The sequence below is a fragment of the Eleutherodactylus coqui genome, chromosome 5 (genome assembly GCF_035609145.1).
Source record: "Eleutherodactylus coqui strain aEleCoq1 chromosome 5, aEleCoq1.hap1, whole genome shotgun sequence".
NCBI classification, from domain to species: domain Eukaryota; kingdom Metazoa; phylum Chordata; class Amphibia; order Anura; family Eleutherodactylidae; genus Eleutherodactylus; species Eleutherodactylus coqui.
The window spans coordinates 216,675,736-216,696,756 of NC_089841.1; the positions used below are offsets into that span (position 1 = coordinate 216,675,736).

General features: G+C 45.0%; 1 protein-coding gene across 2 annotated transcripts in view; it reads left to right on the forward strand.

Moving 5' to 3' along the window:
* The window catches only part of KANK1 (KN motif and ankyrin repeat domains 1), a 152,708-nt gene that overhangs the window by 119,836 nt on the left and 11,851 nt on the right, over positions 1-21,021 (forward strand). For both annotated transcript variants that reach the window (XM_066604210.1, XM_066604211.1), the window contains 4 exons: positions 11,367-11,564; positions 12,652-12,760; positions 13,037-13,234; positions 16,350-16,437. In XM_066604210.1, the coding sequence (XP_066460307.1) occupies positions 11,367-11,564; positions 12,652-12,760; positions 13,037-13,234; positions 16,350-16,437 (593 nt within the window). The remainder of the gene's footprint in view (positions 1-11,366; positions 11,565-12,651; positions 12,761-13,036; positions 13,235-16,349; positions 16,438-21,021) is intronic.

Consider the following 21,021-nt stretch of genomic DNA (forward strand, 5'->3'; position numbering starts at 1 on the left):
GTGCAGCACATTCTGCCTGCGGGTCACAATACACAAGAGCCACACAAGCAGCCTGCCTTTTTACTGACTGATTACTTTGAACACTCTCTCCATTGAGGCCATTCTGTGTGGCCCAAATCATCTGGGCAGAGAAATTTCTATGTGGCTGCTCACATGCAGTTTCTATGTCGGGGTGAAGAGGTACATAGCAGGGCAACAGGCATGGACAAGTACTAAAGGTGCCCTGTGTAGCCATGTTTGGGTCCCCTATATATTTTGACAAGTACTAAGGGTGCACTGTATAGTCATGTCTGGGCCTACTATATATTAGGACAAGCACTAAGGGTGTACTGTGTAGTCATGTCTGGGTCCCCTATATATTAGGACAAGTACTATGGGTCCCCTGTATAGTCATGTTTGGGTCCCCTTTATATTAGGACAAGTACTAAGGGTGCTCTGTGTAGTCATGTCTGGGTCCCCTATATATTGGGACAAGTACTAAGGGTGCAATGTGTAACCATGTCTGGGTCCCCTATATATTACAACAATTACTAGGGGTGCACTATGTAGCCATGTCTTAGTCCCCTATATATTAGGACAAGCACTAAGGGTGTACTGTGTAGCCATGTCTGGTACCCCTATATATTAGGACAAGTACTAAGGGTGCACCGTGTGGCCATGTCTGGGCCTACTATATATTAGGACAAGTACTAAGGGTGCCCTGTGTAGTCATGTCTGGGTCCCCTATATATTAGGACAAGTACTAAGGGTGCACTGTGTAGCCATGTGTGGGTCCCCTATATATTAGGACAAGTACTAAGGGTGCCCTGTGTAGTCATGTCTGGGTCCCCTATATATTAGGACAAGTACTAAGGGTGCACTGTGTAGCCATGTCTGGGTCCCCTATATATTAGGACAAGTACTAAGGGTGCCCTGTGTAGTCATGTCTGGGTCCCCTATATATTAGGACAAGTACTAAGGGTGCACTGTGTAGCCATGTCTGGGTCCCCTATATATTAGGACAAGTACTAAGGGTGCACTGTGTAGCCATGTCTAGGTCCCCTATATATTAGGACAAGTACTAAGGGTGCCCTGTGTAGTCATGTCTGGGTCCCCTATATATATTAGGACAAGTACTAAGGGTGCACTGTGTAGCGATGTCTAGGTCCCCTATAAATTAGAAGCAATGGAGACCTCTAGCAGTCAGCACTTGAGAGAGAAATGTCACTTTTAGGGTTTATTCACACAGGTATCTGTGTTGCACCCGACATTTTTGGACACACGTTGCATTGCACAGCTCACAAACGCACGTTCACGTGTTGTGCGAGGCCCGTGGGCAGTGGACATTGCATGGTACGGACCCAGAATAGGACTTGCAGTTATTTTTTGTTTTTGTCAGACTGTTCGTCCAATTAAAAAAATTAACAATCTGAATATTCAATCTGAAATAAATATGTTCTATTTCTGTTCATTATCACGCTCAAAAATCGGACGGAACAATCGCCCATGCGCCCGTCTCCTTGGCTGGGGATTGGCCCTCTTGCTACTTATTACATTCTCTATACATGCTGACAAGTTAGTGCCCATTGAAGTACAAGCCCTCACTTTTCCTGTTGTCATACGCCAGCTCTGTTCTACTGCTGATATGACCAACGAGCTTTGCTACATCCTGTATGAACTAAAGAGTGGTAAGAATCCTAATTGTACGGTCACTGGCACCTGTATTATACTGGGCACTGGCGGGGCAAGAGTTAATGAACTAGTCCTTGCAGTCAGAATGTATTTGCCAAGCAAAGTAGCTCCTACCTGTGATTGAGCTCTCCAGAGAAAACAGACAACCCGGACATTCCTGGAACATGATGGCCGCTCCGTCAATAAATATCCTTCTATTTCTGTTTGGGAAATAAATAAGGGAGGGCAGAATTAGGACGCTCTGGACACCTATTTAAGGAGATTGCTTATAGGAGTACAGTACACGTTGGCATTCAGTGCGATTTTGGTAGTTACAGTATTATGTACATTTCTGTAGCTTCAGGTATTTGTTTTTAAACATGGGATCTAAATCGAGAAACTTGATTCATCAGTTGTCCAATGAACAGTATGTCCCCCCCTAACCCCTACAGATTTATAGTACAGTCTAGTTCTGCAGGGTCCCAGCATATACTGGAAATACAAACTTTTTGAAAAAACTTTAATCATTAAAGTTTATGGGTAGGATAGAAGATTTTCTTTGGCATGTACTACAAATGTGCGGTAGACCTGGTGTGAACAGAAAGCAAGAAGGCTCCGGGCCGCACACGAAGAAGTCAACAAGCTAGATTCCATTAACCGATCCAGAGATGGGCAAATCCTTTAGGCCTCATGTACATGGCCATCATCCAGATGTGTGTTACACCGATCCTGAACACGGACCCGTAGGATTCTACATAGAGGCACTCGGAGGTTTCTTTCATAAATTCCTCTTTAATTTGTACCTAATTAAAATTCCCAGGGAGTTTATTCTTCTCATTTCTCGTATAATTAATTTTGTCACATGCCCCAAATTCAGTAGCAAAGGTGAGGATTTGACCTCTGTGTTCAGTATATTCAACACTGTGCTTACCGTCTGAGACTCACTGGTATCAAGCCAAAAAGAAAAAGTAGTCAGGTTGCCCTGACCAAGGAATCTGCACTGGAAAGTAAGACCTGGACACCGATTAGCAGCTACAGACCTTGCCGTACGGTGGTGGTCAACTATAGAGGTCAACTTTTCTTCGAGAGTCTGTTTGGGCCACTTGGTGGTTCGTATGGTTGCCTTGCAGCAGTGGAGTTCTGGGTTCAAGTCCAACCAAGGGTAACACCTGCCTGCGTTTGCATGGCTACTCTGGGTACTCCGGTTTCCCTTCTACGCTCCAAAAGCGTGCTAATAGATGAAATTAAAAATTTTAAGCCCCAATGGAGACAGAGCCGACAAAAGAAATATCAATTGATGTACAGTGCTGCAGAATATGTGATGTCATTGTGAAGGTTTGTAACTAGAGATGAGCGAGTATACTCTCTAAGGGCAATTACTCGAGTGAGCATTGTCTTTAGCGAGTACCTGCCCGCTCGGAAGAAAAGATTTGGGTGCCGGCAGTGGGCGGGGAGCGGCGGGGGAGAACGGAGGGGAGATCTCTCCCCGCTCCCCCCTGCTCACTCCCGCAATTTTTCTGTTCCAAGATGCAGAAAAAAAACTGAAATATTACATGGACACGTAAACGGAGCCTATTAAAGCGCCAACTTTCGGCTTCAACAAAGAAGTGACAACCCATGTCTGCACTTCCTGTTAGTTTAGGAAAATGGCCGCCACAACAAAACAGAACAGTTGTAACATATGTCTAAGTAAGGGAAATTTGACCAAAGTGCTCTAACTTCTCTCATTTAGGCTGGGCTCACATGAGCGTATCTGGCAGCATGCATGCTGTGAGATATACGCATGCGTGCCACCCATCACCATATACTATATATGTATATGTGCACGCACCAAGATAGAACATGCGATTTTTCTTGCATGCGTAATTTACGCACTTTGTGTGAGTGGCGACATGGCTGTCTATGGAAGGTTGGTACAGCGTATTACAAGTGCGTAATATGCAATTGCCATATGCTCGTATGGGACAGTCCTTACTAATACAGGGCTGATTTTACTTTTTGGGTGGAAATCCTCTTTTAATGATTCCCAGCTTGCAGCTGGGACATATGTTGTGTGACATAAAAATGGGTGAATATACATAATTCCGTATGATCGGAGTTCAGAGTCTTTCATTCAGTGGGGTCTTTAGCCGGTTTAAGGTTCCCCAGACTAAATGTCCCATTTAGACGGGACGGCATTACTGCCCAAGTGCTGACGTCACTGAGTTTATGGGCAGACCGCTGGCTTCCAAACCTATCACCTTTCTGCCAGGCTGCTTGTGCTGGTACATCATGCAGCAGCCATGTTTTGTGCTGGCAGTAGTCATAATGTTATATTTGTCTTGTGGGTCACTGATGAGCTGTGACAGGCATAGGGTTTGTTTCCTGTGACCCTGAAAAATGCCTGGGTTGTTTTGGATCATTACCAGTCATTACATCATCCTAATTCTATCAGAGGATATGAACTGAACTCCATTAATGTTCCAAACAAGCTCCAAATTAAGCCCCTAACAGGAGGGGGTGGACAGTGACAATGCAGTCACCAATACAAGTAAATAGATGCACCGACCCTTTCTGCTTAACACAATAGAATGCAGAATTTCTCCATATTTTATGTAACGGGAACACAATGGTGTACGGTGACCACGGAATAGTTGACCACCCCCCACCCCACCCCACCCTCGATCACAGCGACCAAACTGACTGGCTGGACCCTTCCTTTCCTCCCTTGTCACTCTCTACGGGCGTCATGTCTGCATTCTACTCCGTGGCAGACTGGAGCATGCGAATGGATTCATGGCATAGGGTTGTCTCGTAGCCAAATATTGCTAGTGTTATTACCAGGACTTTAGTATGTTATGGGCTTGCATCTTGCCATGTCCTATATATTACTACTAGCTTGTCCCCCGCGACTTCGTCCGCATGGAATTTGTATTTTTTTCCCCTAATCCGTGTTTTGCTGTATATTGAAACGTAAAAAGTTGAAATGGTGAAAGGAATGTAGCTGCGATCTGCTGTCTGCACAGTTCTGCATGTTTTGGTCTTGTCATCTTCTGCTAGGATATAAAGGTTTTGTGGGCTGTATACACGTGAGCCGCCACATAGAGTTGCCGATGAGAAAAAAACATCTTTTTTTTTCTAAATGTACACCTGCTACCTAAAGCGTTTGCCCTTCAGCCTTAGTGATCGTCATCGTGAATGCTATTAGGGGCAATTGCAGCCTTTTGTATTGAAAAGGCAATCCCATCTGTATTCTCGGAAAGCAGCGCTGTGATTGATTGCTAATTGTTCTACTGCTGAGGTAAAATAAAAGCTGTGTTGTGATTGGTTGCTATGGACAACACAGATTTTCTTTAAAATCTCAATTCATGTTAATGTTTTTTTAGTTGAAGCTTTAATTCCGGTCAACGCCGGGTATCCCTGCTAGCTTAATCGTCACATACGTGTGGCAGCGGCGTCTGCCCCCCATGTGTCTGCCCGTTTAGGTAGGCCTAGTTTATGATGTGCACCAGCTTCCCCTCCGTTCCGCTCCAGTTAATAATCGCATACGTGCGGCAATGACGTCTGCCCTCACGTGTCTGCCCGTTTGTGTAGGCATAGCTTATGATGTGCCCCCGCTTTTGCTCCTGGCGCGGCATCGGCAGCAGAGCAGAGGTGCGCCTGCGCATCACCAAATAAATCTGTCTCGTCACGCTCCCTAGAGAACTCCTATAAATTTTCGGGATAAAATGTAGCCTATGTCTTTCCCCAAGATGTAAGCGCTATCTCTGCCAAATTTCATCGAAATCGCTTCACCGGTTAAGCCGTGAAAAGGTAGCAAACAGACAGCGTTACTTCCGCATTTATTATAATAGTATGGATAATGGAACTTTTGGAGTTCTGGGAGATTCATGGGCAGCCTGCTACTTTCTTCATGCCGGCTCTTATTTGTTTGGCAGCAAATAGTCTCCTAAAACGTCTGTTGCGTAAGCATAACCTTTGCCCCGTGCCTCGACCATAAGAGGTGTTGTGTTGCACCCCCTATGTACATTGATGTGGTCATATTGTGGTTGTCATGCCCCTTGGAGTTCCTTTGATGTCTCTCTAGGTACGTCTCGGATTGCTCTTTAAACGGCCTTTATCTTCCTGAGTTCACTGCTGCACACTCTCCAACAGAATCAAGTATTGCAAATTTGCCAATTTTCGGATGCAAATTAAGCAAAAAAAAACAAAACTAATATGCCTTGTACTACATTGTTTAGGCCTCCTTCCCACGGATGATGTGGTATCACCGCGAGAAAATCGCAGCAATATTCCATCAGTGGTCCATGCGATATTGCTGCGTTTTCTTGCAGCAATATCACGATTTTGTGGAGCTACAAAGACGCGTGGTTATAAGCCCTACCCTGAAAATAAGCCCTAGCTGAAGAAAAATTTTTAAAAATACACATACATCACCTAAAAAACGCTGTCCAGATCCGCTTAATCTTCTCCTCGGTCCCCGTCACTGGTCTTCAGCATCACTTCTGGATGGGGATACGAAAATCCCCACACTAATGCCCCATTTACACGGGATAACTGTCAGTTAAATGATCTGCACAAGCGGGTGACATCACCGCTAGTTGTTTGCGCTCTTATAATGTGTTTTAGACAAGCAGATCGCCACGGACTATCGCTCACCTCTTACTGACTTCTCGCTCAGCGCCTCACATTCTACGTGAAGTACTGAGCGAGAAGTAAGCGATCAGCGATGATTCGTACGCCAATTCTTAATCACAATTTTGGCGCCGCCTGGCCATCCTACTGAGGAAACCCTTTGAGGAATCTACACATTTTTTGGAACGTTTCCACATTTGGAGATAGAACACCATGTAGCGGGTTTCTTCTTGTTTTATAGTAGTCTGCTCATAGGGAGATTGTGTGATTGCCTGTATGGACATCTACAACGCTCCAGCAGTGCTTCTCCCTTGTCTTTTCAGGCTTTCCAAAATCCCAAACCCCGTCTTGTCCACGTGCCATGAACAAGCGGATAAGAAGTGCTGTGAATCGCTCGGTGTTTCCTCTAATGAGCCGTGCCGTTGACACCCTCTCTGCCTACTCCCATATCGCTTCCGCAGCAGGCTTTGACAAGGGGTGCCATGCAGAGTGCCTTGCGCTGTCCCTAAACACTCCCATCTAATTTCCTGCCTTTGTAACACAATCACATGTATCTCAGTACTGTTGAGCAATCTTGCTTTGGCAGGCTTGTTTGCCCCGAGGTCACCGCCATTTCATTTCCTCTTCTGGACAAGAAATATTTACAGTCGCAAAGTGGTCATCTGATTATTAATGCCATAAAACATCATTTGTGCAGTCGTAACGGTCAGCATTTTTAGCATTTTTTTCATGAGCGGAAAATACAAAAAAAAATTAAAGCGATTTGAGCAATTGATGAAATGCATGATCACGCGAAAAACGTATGTAATACACGGTAAACAGAAACGCTTGTACGAGAGTGGCCTGAGGAGGAAAGCCCCTTAGATGACTGGGGGGAAAATGACTGAGCGCAAATATGGCGGACAGCGGATGTAGTCTGGAACATGAGTGACGACATGTCATGTTCAGCACAGCCGATTTTTGCCTTTTTTGACTAGCGGCACATGTTAACATGATGATCTGTATGCAGCACCCAGTATTGGCTTTCCTTTTCTGCATATTTACAGCATGCAGTCAGTCTCATTAGGCTGCTCTGTTCCATTAGCAAGCGGAAGGCGGGAAAGGAACTCTCGCCGGCTTCTTGGCACTTGTACAGCCAGATCAGACTACAGATAATTCCTTATTGCAGCTCCTCACACGTTTCTTGTAAGCATTTGTCACTCTCGGTCCTGTTTCCAGAGACACGTTTCCGGAACGGTTGCAGTCCTCCTAATATGTCTAAATATGATGTACAAGTAGTTGTATACGTTTCTTTTACACTTGGGCACAAATCTGGGCTACAATAAAGACATTTTCTAACCCAGAGAATACTTTCTTCATGAAACGTATTAACATGGTGTGTAAGCCACCCAGCTCAGCCCACCACCCTGCAATGTTGATCCAGAGGACTCCAAAAAAAACCCACATGAAGTAGAAGCCCATGTCCTTCCCAACACCAGTCTGGCAGAATAATACCCGCATCATCGACCCTGCTGAAGTAATCAGTGACTATAACATGTAATATTGTATCACGCAAGAAAGGCGTCTAGTCCCCTCTTAAACTGTCATCAAATTCACCATCACCACCTCCTCAGGCAGAGAGTTCCATAGTTTCACTGCTCTTACAGTAAAGAACCCCCTTCTATGTCGGTGTAGAAACAGTCGGTATTCTTGTATCTTGTCACCACCAGAAGTGTGGGTGGTGACAAGATACTAGGTGCTTGACAGGGGGGTGATGCCCCCTGTTCTTGATAGGCTGTAATTTCTCTGCCTCACAGCAGGTCCTGGCACTCAGCACTGCACAGCGGTCTCCTCATGTGAGTATACCGCGTGTGCTGCTGGACCCGCTGTGACTGTAGGCGGCGGCAGCTTCCCCACAGCAGCGCTGCACTGCCTGTGGGCTGCTCTTACCGGGGCTGCTGTCACTCTCCCCACCTGCACTGTGGCCCGCAGCAGCCTCCTCCAGCAGCGTTGAAGTGCCTGTGGGTTCCCCTCACCGGGGCCGCTGTCACTCTCCCCGCCTGCACTCTTCCCGGTGGCAGCGGCCTCCTGGCAGCAGCGCTGCACTGACTGTACCCTTCCCTTGCCAGGGCTGCTGTCACTATCCCCGGCAGGTCAGTCCCCAGCAGCAGCAGTGTGAAGATCATCGGCTCCGCTCCCTAGTAGCAGCCGGAGAGGCATTGGTCCGCACATCTAAGCGGTGAGAGCGCCGGTGGCACCGACTCAGATCTGTTTGCGGCCAGCACTGTAAGTCCCCCCACATCAATAATCGGCCCGTTCTCCGGCCAAATAGTGCCGTGTTTTTTGCATTGCCAGGAGGGTTAGTGTTAGGCTTACATTATTTTTTCGGTTACGTGGAAGCCTTTTCAGCTAATAATGTAAGCCTAACAGCTACAGTAATCCCTAACCGTCCAGGCAAGGAAAAAATCACTCAACACTGTCCTGCTAGGACCTTCGAGAAGTCACCAACTGGGAGCTTAGGGGTGTGACAGGGGCGTTCCTCCATCCAAGCCCTGTCAAACCTCTAGCTTCTTGGTGGTGATAAGATACAATAATACTGCGACAGTCTTTCGTCTAGACGTAGAGGATGCCCTCTTGTTACACTCACAGTGATGGAAGAGATCTGTTGGTTGGCCGCTCTACTGTGCCCATCCCACCTGCCCTCTTTGAAGGTAGCTCATACACATGCGTATATCTAGTCACAGCTGCTGTAAGCTGGCCCATCTCTTCCCACCACCAAAATGGTCTCTGCTTCACATATTTTACCCTATTGTTCTGTCTCAATGCCATTTTCGACATTTGTGATGGAACCCAAGGATGGAAGCTGGTGGAGATGCTGAAAGTGAAATGTAAGCTGGGTATGTAGAAGTGTGTGTAGAAGTTACCATACCCTTTACATATTCATATAGTTTTGCCAGATGAAAACTTGGGACTGTGATTACATAACCTTAAAGTATTGATATCTGCTATTGTCTTTTCATTATATAAATGTGGTACCTGCTATTACCGTATCTATATATCTATTTTGTAAGCTTGATTCTGATTACCATATTCATGCAGTAAACCTGGTTCCAGCACCATTTATATGCAGCAAGCTTGATTCTGCTACTATATCAATGTAGTAAGCTTGTTTCTGCTACCGTATCAATGTAGTAAGCTTGGTTTTGTTATTACATCTACGAAGTAAGCTTGGCCCTGGTACTGTATATTGGTAGTAAGTTTGGTTCTGGTACCGAATGCAAGTAGTAAATTTGGCTCTCAATGTATCTATGTAGTAGGCTTGGTTCTGGTACTGTACATACATAGTAATCTTGGTTGTGTTATTGTATCATTTGTAGTAAGCTTAGTTCTGGTACCATATCTCTAGTAAATTTGGTTCTGATACCGAATACAAGCAGTTAGCTTGGTTCTGGTATTGTACCTAAGTAGTAAATACTGTTTTATGGTTGCAGTGTCCAGCCGGCATCTCTGTCAATGGGGATTGGTGATACTGTGACTACAGCCATGTCCTTTTAACCACTTAAATGCCACGGGATAATGTAACTAAAATGGTATTTTTACTATATGGTACATATTGGTAAGAAAATGATGGCAGATTTACAGTATTTTTTTATCCATTCCTCCACTCCACCTCAAGAATGTATTAGAAGTCCATAAATAAATTGTATGTACCCCAAAATAGTACAAAAAATTCTAAACTAAATATAATGAGCCACCTTCATTATTTCCCATACATTTAGTTGTGAGTGTTCTTGGTACTGCAGCTCACTGCCATTTACTTGAATGGGGCTGAACTATACTATGGATGAGCTGCTGTGTCTGTGGCAACCATTAACAGGATATGGCAGACCCCCACCAGTTAAAGTCTCGAAAAACTCACTCTGATATATGGCATCACAGGTGCAATGCGCAGTTCTGTTTGGTTTATTGTATATGTAACTTTAGGGTGGGCCCCCAGAGTTGGGGTCCACCAGTAGAACTAGGTAACCCAGCCCAACAAAATCCATCCTCCGCTAGCTGCACAGGGGTAGTAAATACGGGCCGTCTACTCCTCACTGTGCCTGCACTGTCATGTATAGTGCAGGCACAGCGGTGTACATGTCATAGTTTTAGTCTCTGCAAAGTTATCCCAACAGATGATTTGCTAAGACTACTGTCCAGCCCCGATGCCGTGTGAGGATAGCCCTCTTGTGCTACATATTGCTTGTTCTCACATCCTGCTGATACCAGTCAGTGTCTCGGTATGTCAGTATTACAGGTGATGTGCGCTCCTCTGATCCGCCTTCTGTCACCCAGGTATCTGCCTCGTTCTTCTGCACACCTGAGCTACAAGGTTTGGTATCCGCCATAATACCTGCTTATCTATAGTTCCATCTTGTTGTTATAACCTAGGGCCGTGCCGCCAAGGAACAAGGATCGTCTCTACTCAGTCATTTTATAAATAGTTGTAAAGTTTTTATTTCTTGTCCCAGATGAGCACAAGTTGTTGTATAGGTGAAGACGTTCTGTACAAGGGCAACAAGAACCTCGGGATTCCCTGCATAACAAATTACATTAACAGATAGAACTACTGCAGATCAGTTGTTTTAATGGGCTATGGAGCCTATAGGGAAATATTTGGGTCTGGCTGCTTGCAGATGTGAACTCGACCTAAATGGCAGGATCGTTATGTTGGTGGCAAGCAGTACAGTTTTTGGAAGTACTAATATTGCTGTCTTGTAAACAAAACCTAATCAGACACCAATCAAGCCAAGATGTGGCTGTTGTGGTGCTACAGATGGCACCAATGCATTTCTGACAAATGATGCACTACTTGTCTTTCACTAGATGTTTCACCAACTTGCTGGACAACGGCACATCATGGCCTCCATACAATGTTGGTATCTGTACCGTTGAACACCATATACACCCCCCCATACATTGTTCTATTGTGACCGTGATATATAGACCTTTTATTATGTTGTTTCAGACTGCAAAGAATTCAGATGACATTCGGTCACTTGATAACATTTTAACCTAAAATCTGTAAACTAACAAAAAGTTATCTATTAACGAGCTAATGTTTTGTCTCTTGACTTTATCAGGGTCTAAAGAGGATTGCACAAGTCAGGCCAAAGTATCTGCAGAATGTTCTGCTTCCAGCGCACAAACGATTGACCAACCAGGAGTCTCCAAACTAGAGAGGCGGAACGTTGCGAAAGATGGCGACAAAGTGCCTTCTTCCACCAACTCTGTGGCTGCCAGTGAGCTCGCCGCTGAACACACCGCTGCTTCTGTTCATGGTACTACAAAGATTTATTTGTTTTTCTTATAAAGGGGAATCCCAAAGACAAAAAATATGGCCATATTCCTTTTACCCTGTTACTCTCTTTAAAACTGAGCAAAAAGGAATGGCAAACTGTTTGTGCTCTACTTGGGCTTCAGTGAACCTCTTCTGCCCTTTTGCCCCAGGATTATGGAGGAGCCCCTATTCTGCTAATTGGTCTGGGCCCCCCAGGGATCAATGCACCTTGTAACATGCACAACACTATCTGTATGTCCTATCGTACTCCTAAATCCCTACAAATGTCCATATAAATCCATACATTAGTTGCAGAAGGGAATGTGTAACACAACTCCTGCCTGTGATGGAAGAAAGCTTCAGCTTCAATTATTTGTTTCTCCCAGCAAGTTACGAGGCGATTCTGCTACATGAGTAACCCTTCTGAGACCACATATTTTAACACTGTATCGTCCTGACTTGTTGTGTAACTAATCATCCCTCTTGTTGACCTTACTGTGAATGTAGAACTTCTTAATCATCCGTTTCTGTTTTTTTCTCCCAAAATTGCTTATTTTTGTCATTTGTGCTAAGGAATATTGCAATGCAAGTAATTCAGTAAGTAACACTCAATAGATCCATCATTGTGATTAGGACTGAGTTTTGGACAGGTTATTAACAATGAGCTATAGTAGTCTTTACAGGGAACAGGTCATCAACTAGAAGCATCATGAACTAAGTTATGGTGCTCATAGTTTAGGTGATGTGTAGCCTGTGGAGCCGCTTTCCATACTCACATGGTCCTGTGGTAGTTCCCAGTGAAGTCGGCGTACGCACAGCAAGTGTGACTTTCTTCAGAAGGCTGTACACGTCTACTCCCATTCATCTCTATGGGAATGTGCGTGCACGGCCTTCTGAAGAGTCACACTTGCTGTGAGAGTGCTGAATTTGCCGGTGGACCTTGTGAGTATGAGAAGAGGACTCCACATCACCTGGACTATGAGCAACATAACTTAGTTCATGGTGTTTGTAGTTGATGGCGGGTCCCTTAAATAGCCTTGATGGCTTCTTATATTGCCTTATTTCTCCTTTTCTTACCTCTGTTGTAGTGAGTACAAGCAGCCACAGTACCCTTAAATCCATTATGAAGAGAAAAGATCAGAAGAAAGAATCTTCACACACAAAGAAAAATCTTCAGTTTGTTGGTATCAATGGCGGGTAAGCATGTATTCATGTCCGTGCGTATGCTTCACCAGTACAAGGGCTCCGCACACACTGGTGTCCCTCCTCATACCCGAGCCACGACTGGCATCACAGATCTGTTGTGTAGCGGGTCACAACCGACCCCATTGACTTCTCATGGGTTTATCAGATATTCATTTTAATTGTCTGAAATATGTAAAATTGGAAGTAAATCTGTGATCAGAAAAGTTATAGGCTTTATTGGGATCAATACAAGGTAAAGCCCTAAAAGGAGTCTTATGTCTTTTTTAGGTATGAAACCACATCCAGTGATGAATCGAGCTCAGATGAAAGTTCATCCACCGATTCAGATGATGAATGTGAGGAAGAGGAAGGCTTTAATGAGCAGGCCGAAGTGATACAACAGGGCATGACGAGTGAGCAAACAGAAGGCCCCAAGTCAATACCTGATGCTGAGCAAGAGACCGAGAAAGTGGAAATCCGAGAAAGGTACTACACATGCCGTCTCGTGTTGGCACAAGTGTAACTATTCTGTTCGGCTCATAGATTGAGACAGATTGGATGTCTGTAAAAGTGCCGTTTTTAATCTTTACTGTTTGTTTGAATGAATTTGCATTGGTTGGTGTAAGCTGTGGACACTAGGACGTGGTGCAGGAATAGGAGTGATGTAAAGAAGATGTCTGCTCCTCACTGTGCCTGCATGGTCAATGGTAGCCTGGATTTGTAGGATATGGAAGACCCCCACCAGTAAACGTCCTGAAAACCCCCTTTTAAGTGAAAACTCACAGAAACCACATTTCTGTTTGGCGTAATGTGTATGTAACTATAGGGTGGGCCCCCAGAGTCAGTTCTACTGGTGGTCCCCAGGTAACCCATCCTGACACTGTTGCTAAGTAAAATCCATCCTCAGCTAGCTGAATACATCAATTCCAGAAAAAAATATTTCAAGCTCGACAAAGACCCTACTATATCTGGGTCAAAACGTTGCTGCAGGTTGTGGTGTGCCATAAAGGTTCCATCCCACATGGATGTTTTTTAAGCCTTTCCAATCCACTGTCTGACCTCTGAAGACATCATGATTTAAGGCTGTACAGCTCTGATGTTGGAAGACATCCGTCGGGGTTCTCTTACTGTATATTGCCAGCCTCTCTGCTGTCAGAGACTATCTAACATGTCACCTCATGCAGTATTGGCTTTAGCCAGCAGATAGCGCCGTTGTATAGCGGCAGAAAAAGAGTAAGGCCCCTAGGAAATCCAGGATACAAATTGGATTAGAAAGGGCTAATTGTAGCAGTTGATGCTGCCTTGGACTTTTTTTTTTCTGGAGTTGATGTATTTGTTGAGCAAGGGCTCTGATCCGTTTCTTTGGCATGCATCTTTGATTACCTCCCCGGATTGCCGTTATTAGGAGTGCTGCTGGACTTATCTTATGTTTCACTCCGCTAGCTGCATAGGGGTAGTTAGTACGGGCCGCCTGCTTTTCGCTGTACCTGCACTGGTATTTCTAGTGCAAACACAGCGGTGTACATGGCATAGCTTAATTGCTGGCAATGTATCCTAATGGATGATCTGCTGATGATACTGTTAGTATAACTCTTAGCCTAGCCACCGGTGCTGTGTGAGGATAGCCATCTTGTGCTACATATGGCTTGTACTCTCTTTTCGCCGATACCCATTGCGCTCCGTCAGTGTCTCGGTATGTCAGTATTACAGGTGATGTGCGCTCCTCTGATCCGCCTTCTGTCTCCCAGGTATCTGCCTCGTTCTTCTGCACACCTCAGGTATAAGGTCTGGTATCCGCCATAATACCTGCTTATCTATAGTTCCATCTTGTTGTTATAACCTAGGGCCGTGCCACCAAGGAACAAGCATCCTCTCTACACAGTTGTTTTATAAATAGTTGTAAAGTTTTTATTTTTTTGTCCCAGATGAGCACAAGGTGTTGTATAGCTGAAGACGTCCTGAACAAGGGTGACATGAACCTCGAGATTTCCTGCATAAGAAATTACATATGCAAATATAACATACCTGCAGCAGGTTTAAAGGACTATGGAGCCTATAGGCCAATATTTGGATAAATGACCGTATCGCTATGCTGGTGGCAAGCATTCCAGGTTTCATGTATAATATATTGTGATAACCTATTTTTCCCCATCAACTCCTCTACATATTTGTCTTTGCATTAATGTACTATATTTTGCTGTCTTTGTAAACAAAATCTAATCTGACACCAGTGATTATCAAGCCAAGAGGTGGCTGTCATGATGATCTAGACATGCATGAGTCAGATGACACCAATCTCCACGGTTCTACAGAATACGCTCCTCTGATGAGGACGTGGGGGGTAATTTGTGGAACCATTGTGTTACTGAAAGGGGTATTAATACCATGGAACTACAACTGGTAGAAATTAAAAGTGTTCCACCCGGAAGGAATTGGTGGGATTTCATGAAACATGGTAGATATATACAGAGTCATACCCAGAATAGAAGTGTCCACCATGAGCACCCATACACTCTTGGATCCTTGCAGGCATTGAATCAATGTTTGAATATCTTGTCGGGGTCTCTTCATGCCTGTAGTCATTTGTTGTACAGTTTGGGGTGTGTGGCCATGTGAAGTAATGGCGTCTACGTATGGCATCCCAGATATGCTGTATTGTGGATAAATCTGGGAACTATGTAGGGCACTCCATGCTTGTGGCAGCTTGCAAGGCTTGTCTTGTGATGGCTGCAGTATGTGGATGGGCATTATCTTTTTGAAGGGTACCTTTTTGGATGGCGGTCATAAAGGGTATAAGAACAGAGTGTACCGCTCTGTCCACATGCTGGCGGGCAGTCATGGTGTCGTCAGTAACCACCAACTCCCCAAACCATGGAAATTAAAGCAGGATGAGCCCTTTCTTCAAAACGCTGACTGATACGTAAACTATTATCTCTTTGCCCCAGATAGAATCGTGGGGGTGACTAACTCCAACCACTGCTGCATTCGCCCGTCTATCAGCAACTGCCATGCACACAATTTGGCGGTCTTCATGTGACGACGTCATTCTGCATGGACCTGTGCGAGTACTGGAGCCTTCCTGTGTCCTTGGAGTAACCACACGCTGTACTGACATTGCACTATGGCCTGTCCAATACAATGTCCCCATTTTTAATATGCCATTATCTGACATTTGGGTTCAAAATCAGACATCCAGGTGTATGGAGTTTGAACTCTACGACTTGATATACCTGGTCACCAACAATCCGTGGAGAAAAAAAGGACCTTTTTACGTAACGCACTTTGTTATGCAAAATGCTACATAGTTTTAGACAAAGAGCCCCATAATTTGCATAATAATACACGTACTACTTCCAATTTTTAATCATGCAATACCCTTCACATGGAAAGACTTTAATCCAAGTTTCATAAACTTTCTGGCACCATTTCTGGGTGTAACGCTTTCACTTTCCACCAGTGTATGTAACCATCTTTAACCATAAATCTCTGTAAATGGCTACGTGGGCCGATATTGTCAATGCTGCGTTCTGTGATCTTTATTTTTATTGTAATGCATTTCTGTGTCCTAAGATTTGTCAAACATTTTTTTTTGCATATACAGATATGAATTAAGTGAAAAGGTGCTGTCTGCCTGCAATATCCTGAAAGAGGCGGTTGATGATCCTCGCACTTTGACAAGTAAAGATGTGGTAAGCGCCCACTGGCCTCTTGGCTTTGCCATTATTACTATTCTATACATTTTTATCCATATTACATGTGTGATTTGTATTTATGCCGAGATGGCAGTAATCCATCTTGTGTACATCTACAGTGGATGGCTACTGAAGAGCAATCCTAGTACTTTTCTACAAAATGACATCGATGGAACTGTCTTACCTCTTAGTATCTGCAGCCAGTTGTACTATTTGATCCACCACCTCCCGTTATCGTGTTTGTAGTGTTTCTCACTCGTTAGTTATACGCTCATCAGCATTTACCTCAATCAATGGAAAATATGGGGAGGAGTAAATTTTGAAATATAATTAGACAGTCGTGTGGGCTGGAAAAAAAAAAAGATAAATGGGTCATGTCTCCATTCGGCAGAGTACGGTGCCGTTGGCAATGAGCAGCACTCTCTCTGGTGAATCCAGACATCTTTGTATTACCAGTTTGTCATAAATTTGAAGAGGAAATGTCTGACTAGTCACAGATTCAGCTGGCAATAACAGCTGATGGGTGAGGGCTTCTGATGCTGGACCCACAGCTTCAAGTTATTAAAGGGGTTCTTTTTATGGGACAAATCTTTGGACATGTAGGAAGGTCACTTTAAGAGCCCTTAACACAGTGATGGTGGATACTGGAAATTAGAATGTAATAAACAGGACCTGAGTAATGGGATTAGTAGCATAGATTATATTTTAGTTTTAAAAAAAAATGAAATGTATGTGAATGGGTGATGTTGTTCCATGCTGAGCCCGAATACACTAATAAATAGTGATGCTATATAGTCAGAGTTGAATTCAATGGGAGCTGTTCTTGCATTAGCAACCTGGACCGCTGCAACGTGGACAAAGCTGAGCTTCCAGCTCTGCCTGCACTGACGACGGGCCCAAAAAAAACAGCTGATCGGTGGCAGACCTTTGCCAACAAACTCGATGACCTATCCTGAGGATAGGTCATAAAGAGTAAAGGGTATTAGTGTATCTTAGGTTCAAATAGATTTTATTGTACATCAACAGTTTGGTCACATTTTGAAGTCATTTCAACATTATCGAAACATGTAGTAAAGTAAACTTGGTATGCTATTGTAGATGGGTCTACTTCAGAAACTTGTTCTATAAACAGGGGGTTAGCAGAGACAAGAAAACGGGAAACAAAGTATCGTGGGTGATTCAAGTCGCGCTTCTCACAGTCAACCTAAAGCACCTGGTATACGTTGACGCCTTATTGCGCTTCCTCCCCTGCTCTCCTCTCCGTTTTGATCTATATTTCGAAACTGAATGTCCTGTCTCGTCCCATCTTATAATTCTGATATGGACCTCTCCTTTGCTGTTGACTTAATTTTTCTTACTCTAAGACACACAAAAAAGAAGGGGGGGGGAGATGTCCGGGGGGTAGGAGAGTAGGGTAAGGAGGGAGGCAAGAAGGAGGGAGCTGGGGTGGAGGGGGGGGAGGGGTGAAGAGGGGAGATGAGATGTGCAGAGTTAAAGGTAAGTATGGCCGCGTATGTTGCGCTCCGGGGGTCTATCCTACGATCTCATTGATCTATAGAGCCTTGCTCTATCCATTTTCTGAGATTATCTGTTCCCCTGAACGCAACCCACGGCTGCCACAGCTTGTAGTAGGCTTCCCATAGTTTGGGCTCGTCTGCTCCCAGCTCATCGAATCTCATGAGGGTATGAAGTTCTTCTACCCACATGCCCCTGGTTGGAGCGGTAGCTGAGCGCCACAATCTTGGAATGAGTCTTCTCATTGCTATTATGAAATGTTTTAATAAACTAGCTTTCGCTCCTCTCACGGAGCCCGGGAACAGCGAGAGCAGAGCCAGTCCGGGTGTCATCGTAACATCCGAATGGTTGACGTGGTTGTACAGGGTTGTCACGTCTTTCCATAGCTCGGCTACTGGCTGACATTCCCACCAAATGTGTATCATGTTGCCTCTGCTCCCGCTGCATCTCCAGCAATCCGAGGAGACCTGGGGATAGATCCGCTGGAGTTGGTCAGGGGTTCTGTACCACCTTGAAACTATCTTGTAGTTAAGGTCTTGAATTCTACCTGCCGTGGAGACCTTATGGGTCAGATTCCAGATCCTTCCCCAGTCCTCCTCTGTGAGGTTGTCCCCCAACTCCCGCTCCCAGGACTCCTTGTAATTCAGGACCTCGTCCCCCGTCTCCCGGCCCAGCAGCATTTTATATAGCTTGGAGATCATGTGTCTCTGGTTCAGGCTTGATAGGCAAATTTGTTCGAACTCCGTGAGGGGTGTTGTTAAATTCACTTTCGGCGTCAGCGAGCTCACAAAGCCCCTTAACTGTAGGTATTGTAGCCAATAACCCGGCTGTGGTGGAGACTGGTCTAGAATCTCTGTCAAGGGTTTCAGTCCTGACTCTGTCACTACGTCTCTTATCCTGGGTGTTGGAGTGGCCGGAAGGGACATGAAGCCCGTCCTATTTTTGGTGATTTCAAATAATGGATTAGCAATAAGTGGTGTTAGTGGCCCCGGAACTGTTACCAGGCCGATGCGAGGCGCAAAGCCCGCCCATGTGGTAAACAATTGGAGACTGAAGGGAGAGATATTAGGAATGTCTTTTATCCGCCTGGTTGGTATCCAGGGGGCTCCGTATAGGCCGTCCGTCTCTCCTGCGTGTTCTATTTCCACCCAAAGCCTTGAACTCCTGCTTTTAATAATATCAAGGACACAGTTTGCTATGTTGGCTTTATGGTATAACGCGAAATCTGGTAGGCCCAGGCCTCCCTTTTCTTTTTCCCTCGTCAGTAAGGAGTAGCGTAGCCGTGGTTTGCACCCCTTCCATACGAACTTTATGATCAAAGATCTAATTTTTTTGAAAAATACTCTTGGGAGTCCTATTGGAACGGTTTGACTGATATATAAAAATCTGGGCAGCACGTCCATTTTTACCGCATTAATTCGTCCGTTCCATGAAATGTAAAGGGGGTTCCATTTGCCCAAATCCTTCTCTAGTCTTTCGGCAAATGGGATGAAGTTTAATTTATAGGCTGCCGTGGGCTCCGCTGAAATATATATTCCTAAATATTTTAAGTGTGAGTCGACCCACCGAAAGGGGAGTACCGACCTCAGATGGGAGACCTCGGCCTGCGGGAGTGATATGTTCAGGGCTTCTGATTTCTGCGCATTGATTTTATAGTTATTAATTCTCCCAAATTTCTCGAATTCCTTTAAGAGCACAGGCATGCCGATTCGGGGGTTGGACAGGTATAGCAGCAGATCATCGGCGAATAATGCCATTTTATGTTCTGAGGTGCTAATCCTGTAACCCTTTATTGAGTCGTTACTGCGAATCGCGTTCGCTAAGGTTTCCATAGTAAGAATATAGAGAAAGGGGGAGAGAGGGCACCCCTGTCTCGTCCCGTTGCTTACTCTGAGCGTGTCGGACAACGTCCCGTTCACTCTGATTCTCGCAGTGGGATCCTGGTAGAGCGCCATGATCCACTGGAGCATCCGTGGGCCCAGTCCGATTTTCTCTAGTATGGCAGAGAGGAAGGTCCAGCTCACCCTGTCGAAAGCCTTCTCCGCATCAGGAGGCATAGGGGGGTGTTTGTTGCTTTGGCCCTAGCTATTAGGGACATTGTTTTAATAGTATTGTCCCTTGCCTCTCTGCCAGGGACAAAGCCAACCTGCTCCAAATGGATCAGCTTGGGGATTTGATTTTGTATTCTGTTTGCTATCAATTTAGCAAACATCTTGAGATCGACGTTTATCAGTGAGATTGGTCTGTAACTCCCGCAGGCCGAGGGGTCCTTGCCTGGTTTAAGTATGACTGTGATGTGGGCTTGCAACGCCTGCTTGGGGAACGGGTGGCCTCTATTTACCGCGTTGAATGCGTCTAAAGCTATTGGGACCAGCTCTTCCGCAAATAACTTATAAAATCTGGCTGTGTAGCCATCTGGGCCCGGACTCTTATTTACTTTCAGGTTTTGAATTATGTCAGTCAGTTCTAAGGGTGAAAAGTCTTGCTCCAAGGCCTCGGCCTCTGTTGGTGTCAGGCTCTTCGGTGCGTATTCCGAGAGGTAGGCATCTATCTCATTTTTGAGGGTCTGATGTGGGGTATGTGGCTCTATCGGGATGTTGTAGAGTTTTTTGTAATAGGATTTAAATTCCTCCAGAATATCTTTGGTGTTGTGTACTATTTGGCCTCTAGCGGATTGAATTTTAGGAATATACGTTTGGGGGGACCTAGGATGGAGGGTTCTAGCCAAATGCGAACCACATTTGTCCCCGTATTCAAAGGACCCTTTTCTGATTTTGTCCCTGAGGGCTAGGGAGCGCTGATCTAATATCTCTAGGATCTGCTGGCGGACCAACGAGATTTCCGCCCGCAGTGTTTCCTTTTGTTGTCTTTTGTTTGCGTTCTCTTTGTCCCTCAGAGTCGCTAATAGCCCCGTCAAAGCGGCAGCTCTTTCTTTTTTAATCCTGGTTCCCTGTGAAATCAGCACGCCCCTTAGTATACACTTGAGGGTTTCCCATTTTATTGGTGCAGGGGTCTGGTCTGCTTGGTGGGTCTCCGTAAAGATTTCAATTTCTTTTTTAAGTGTTG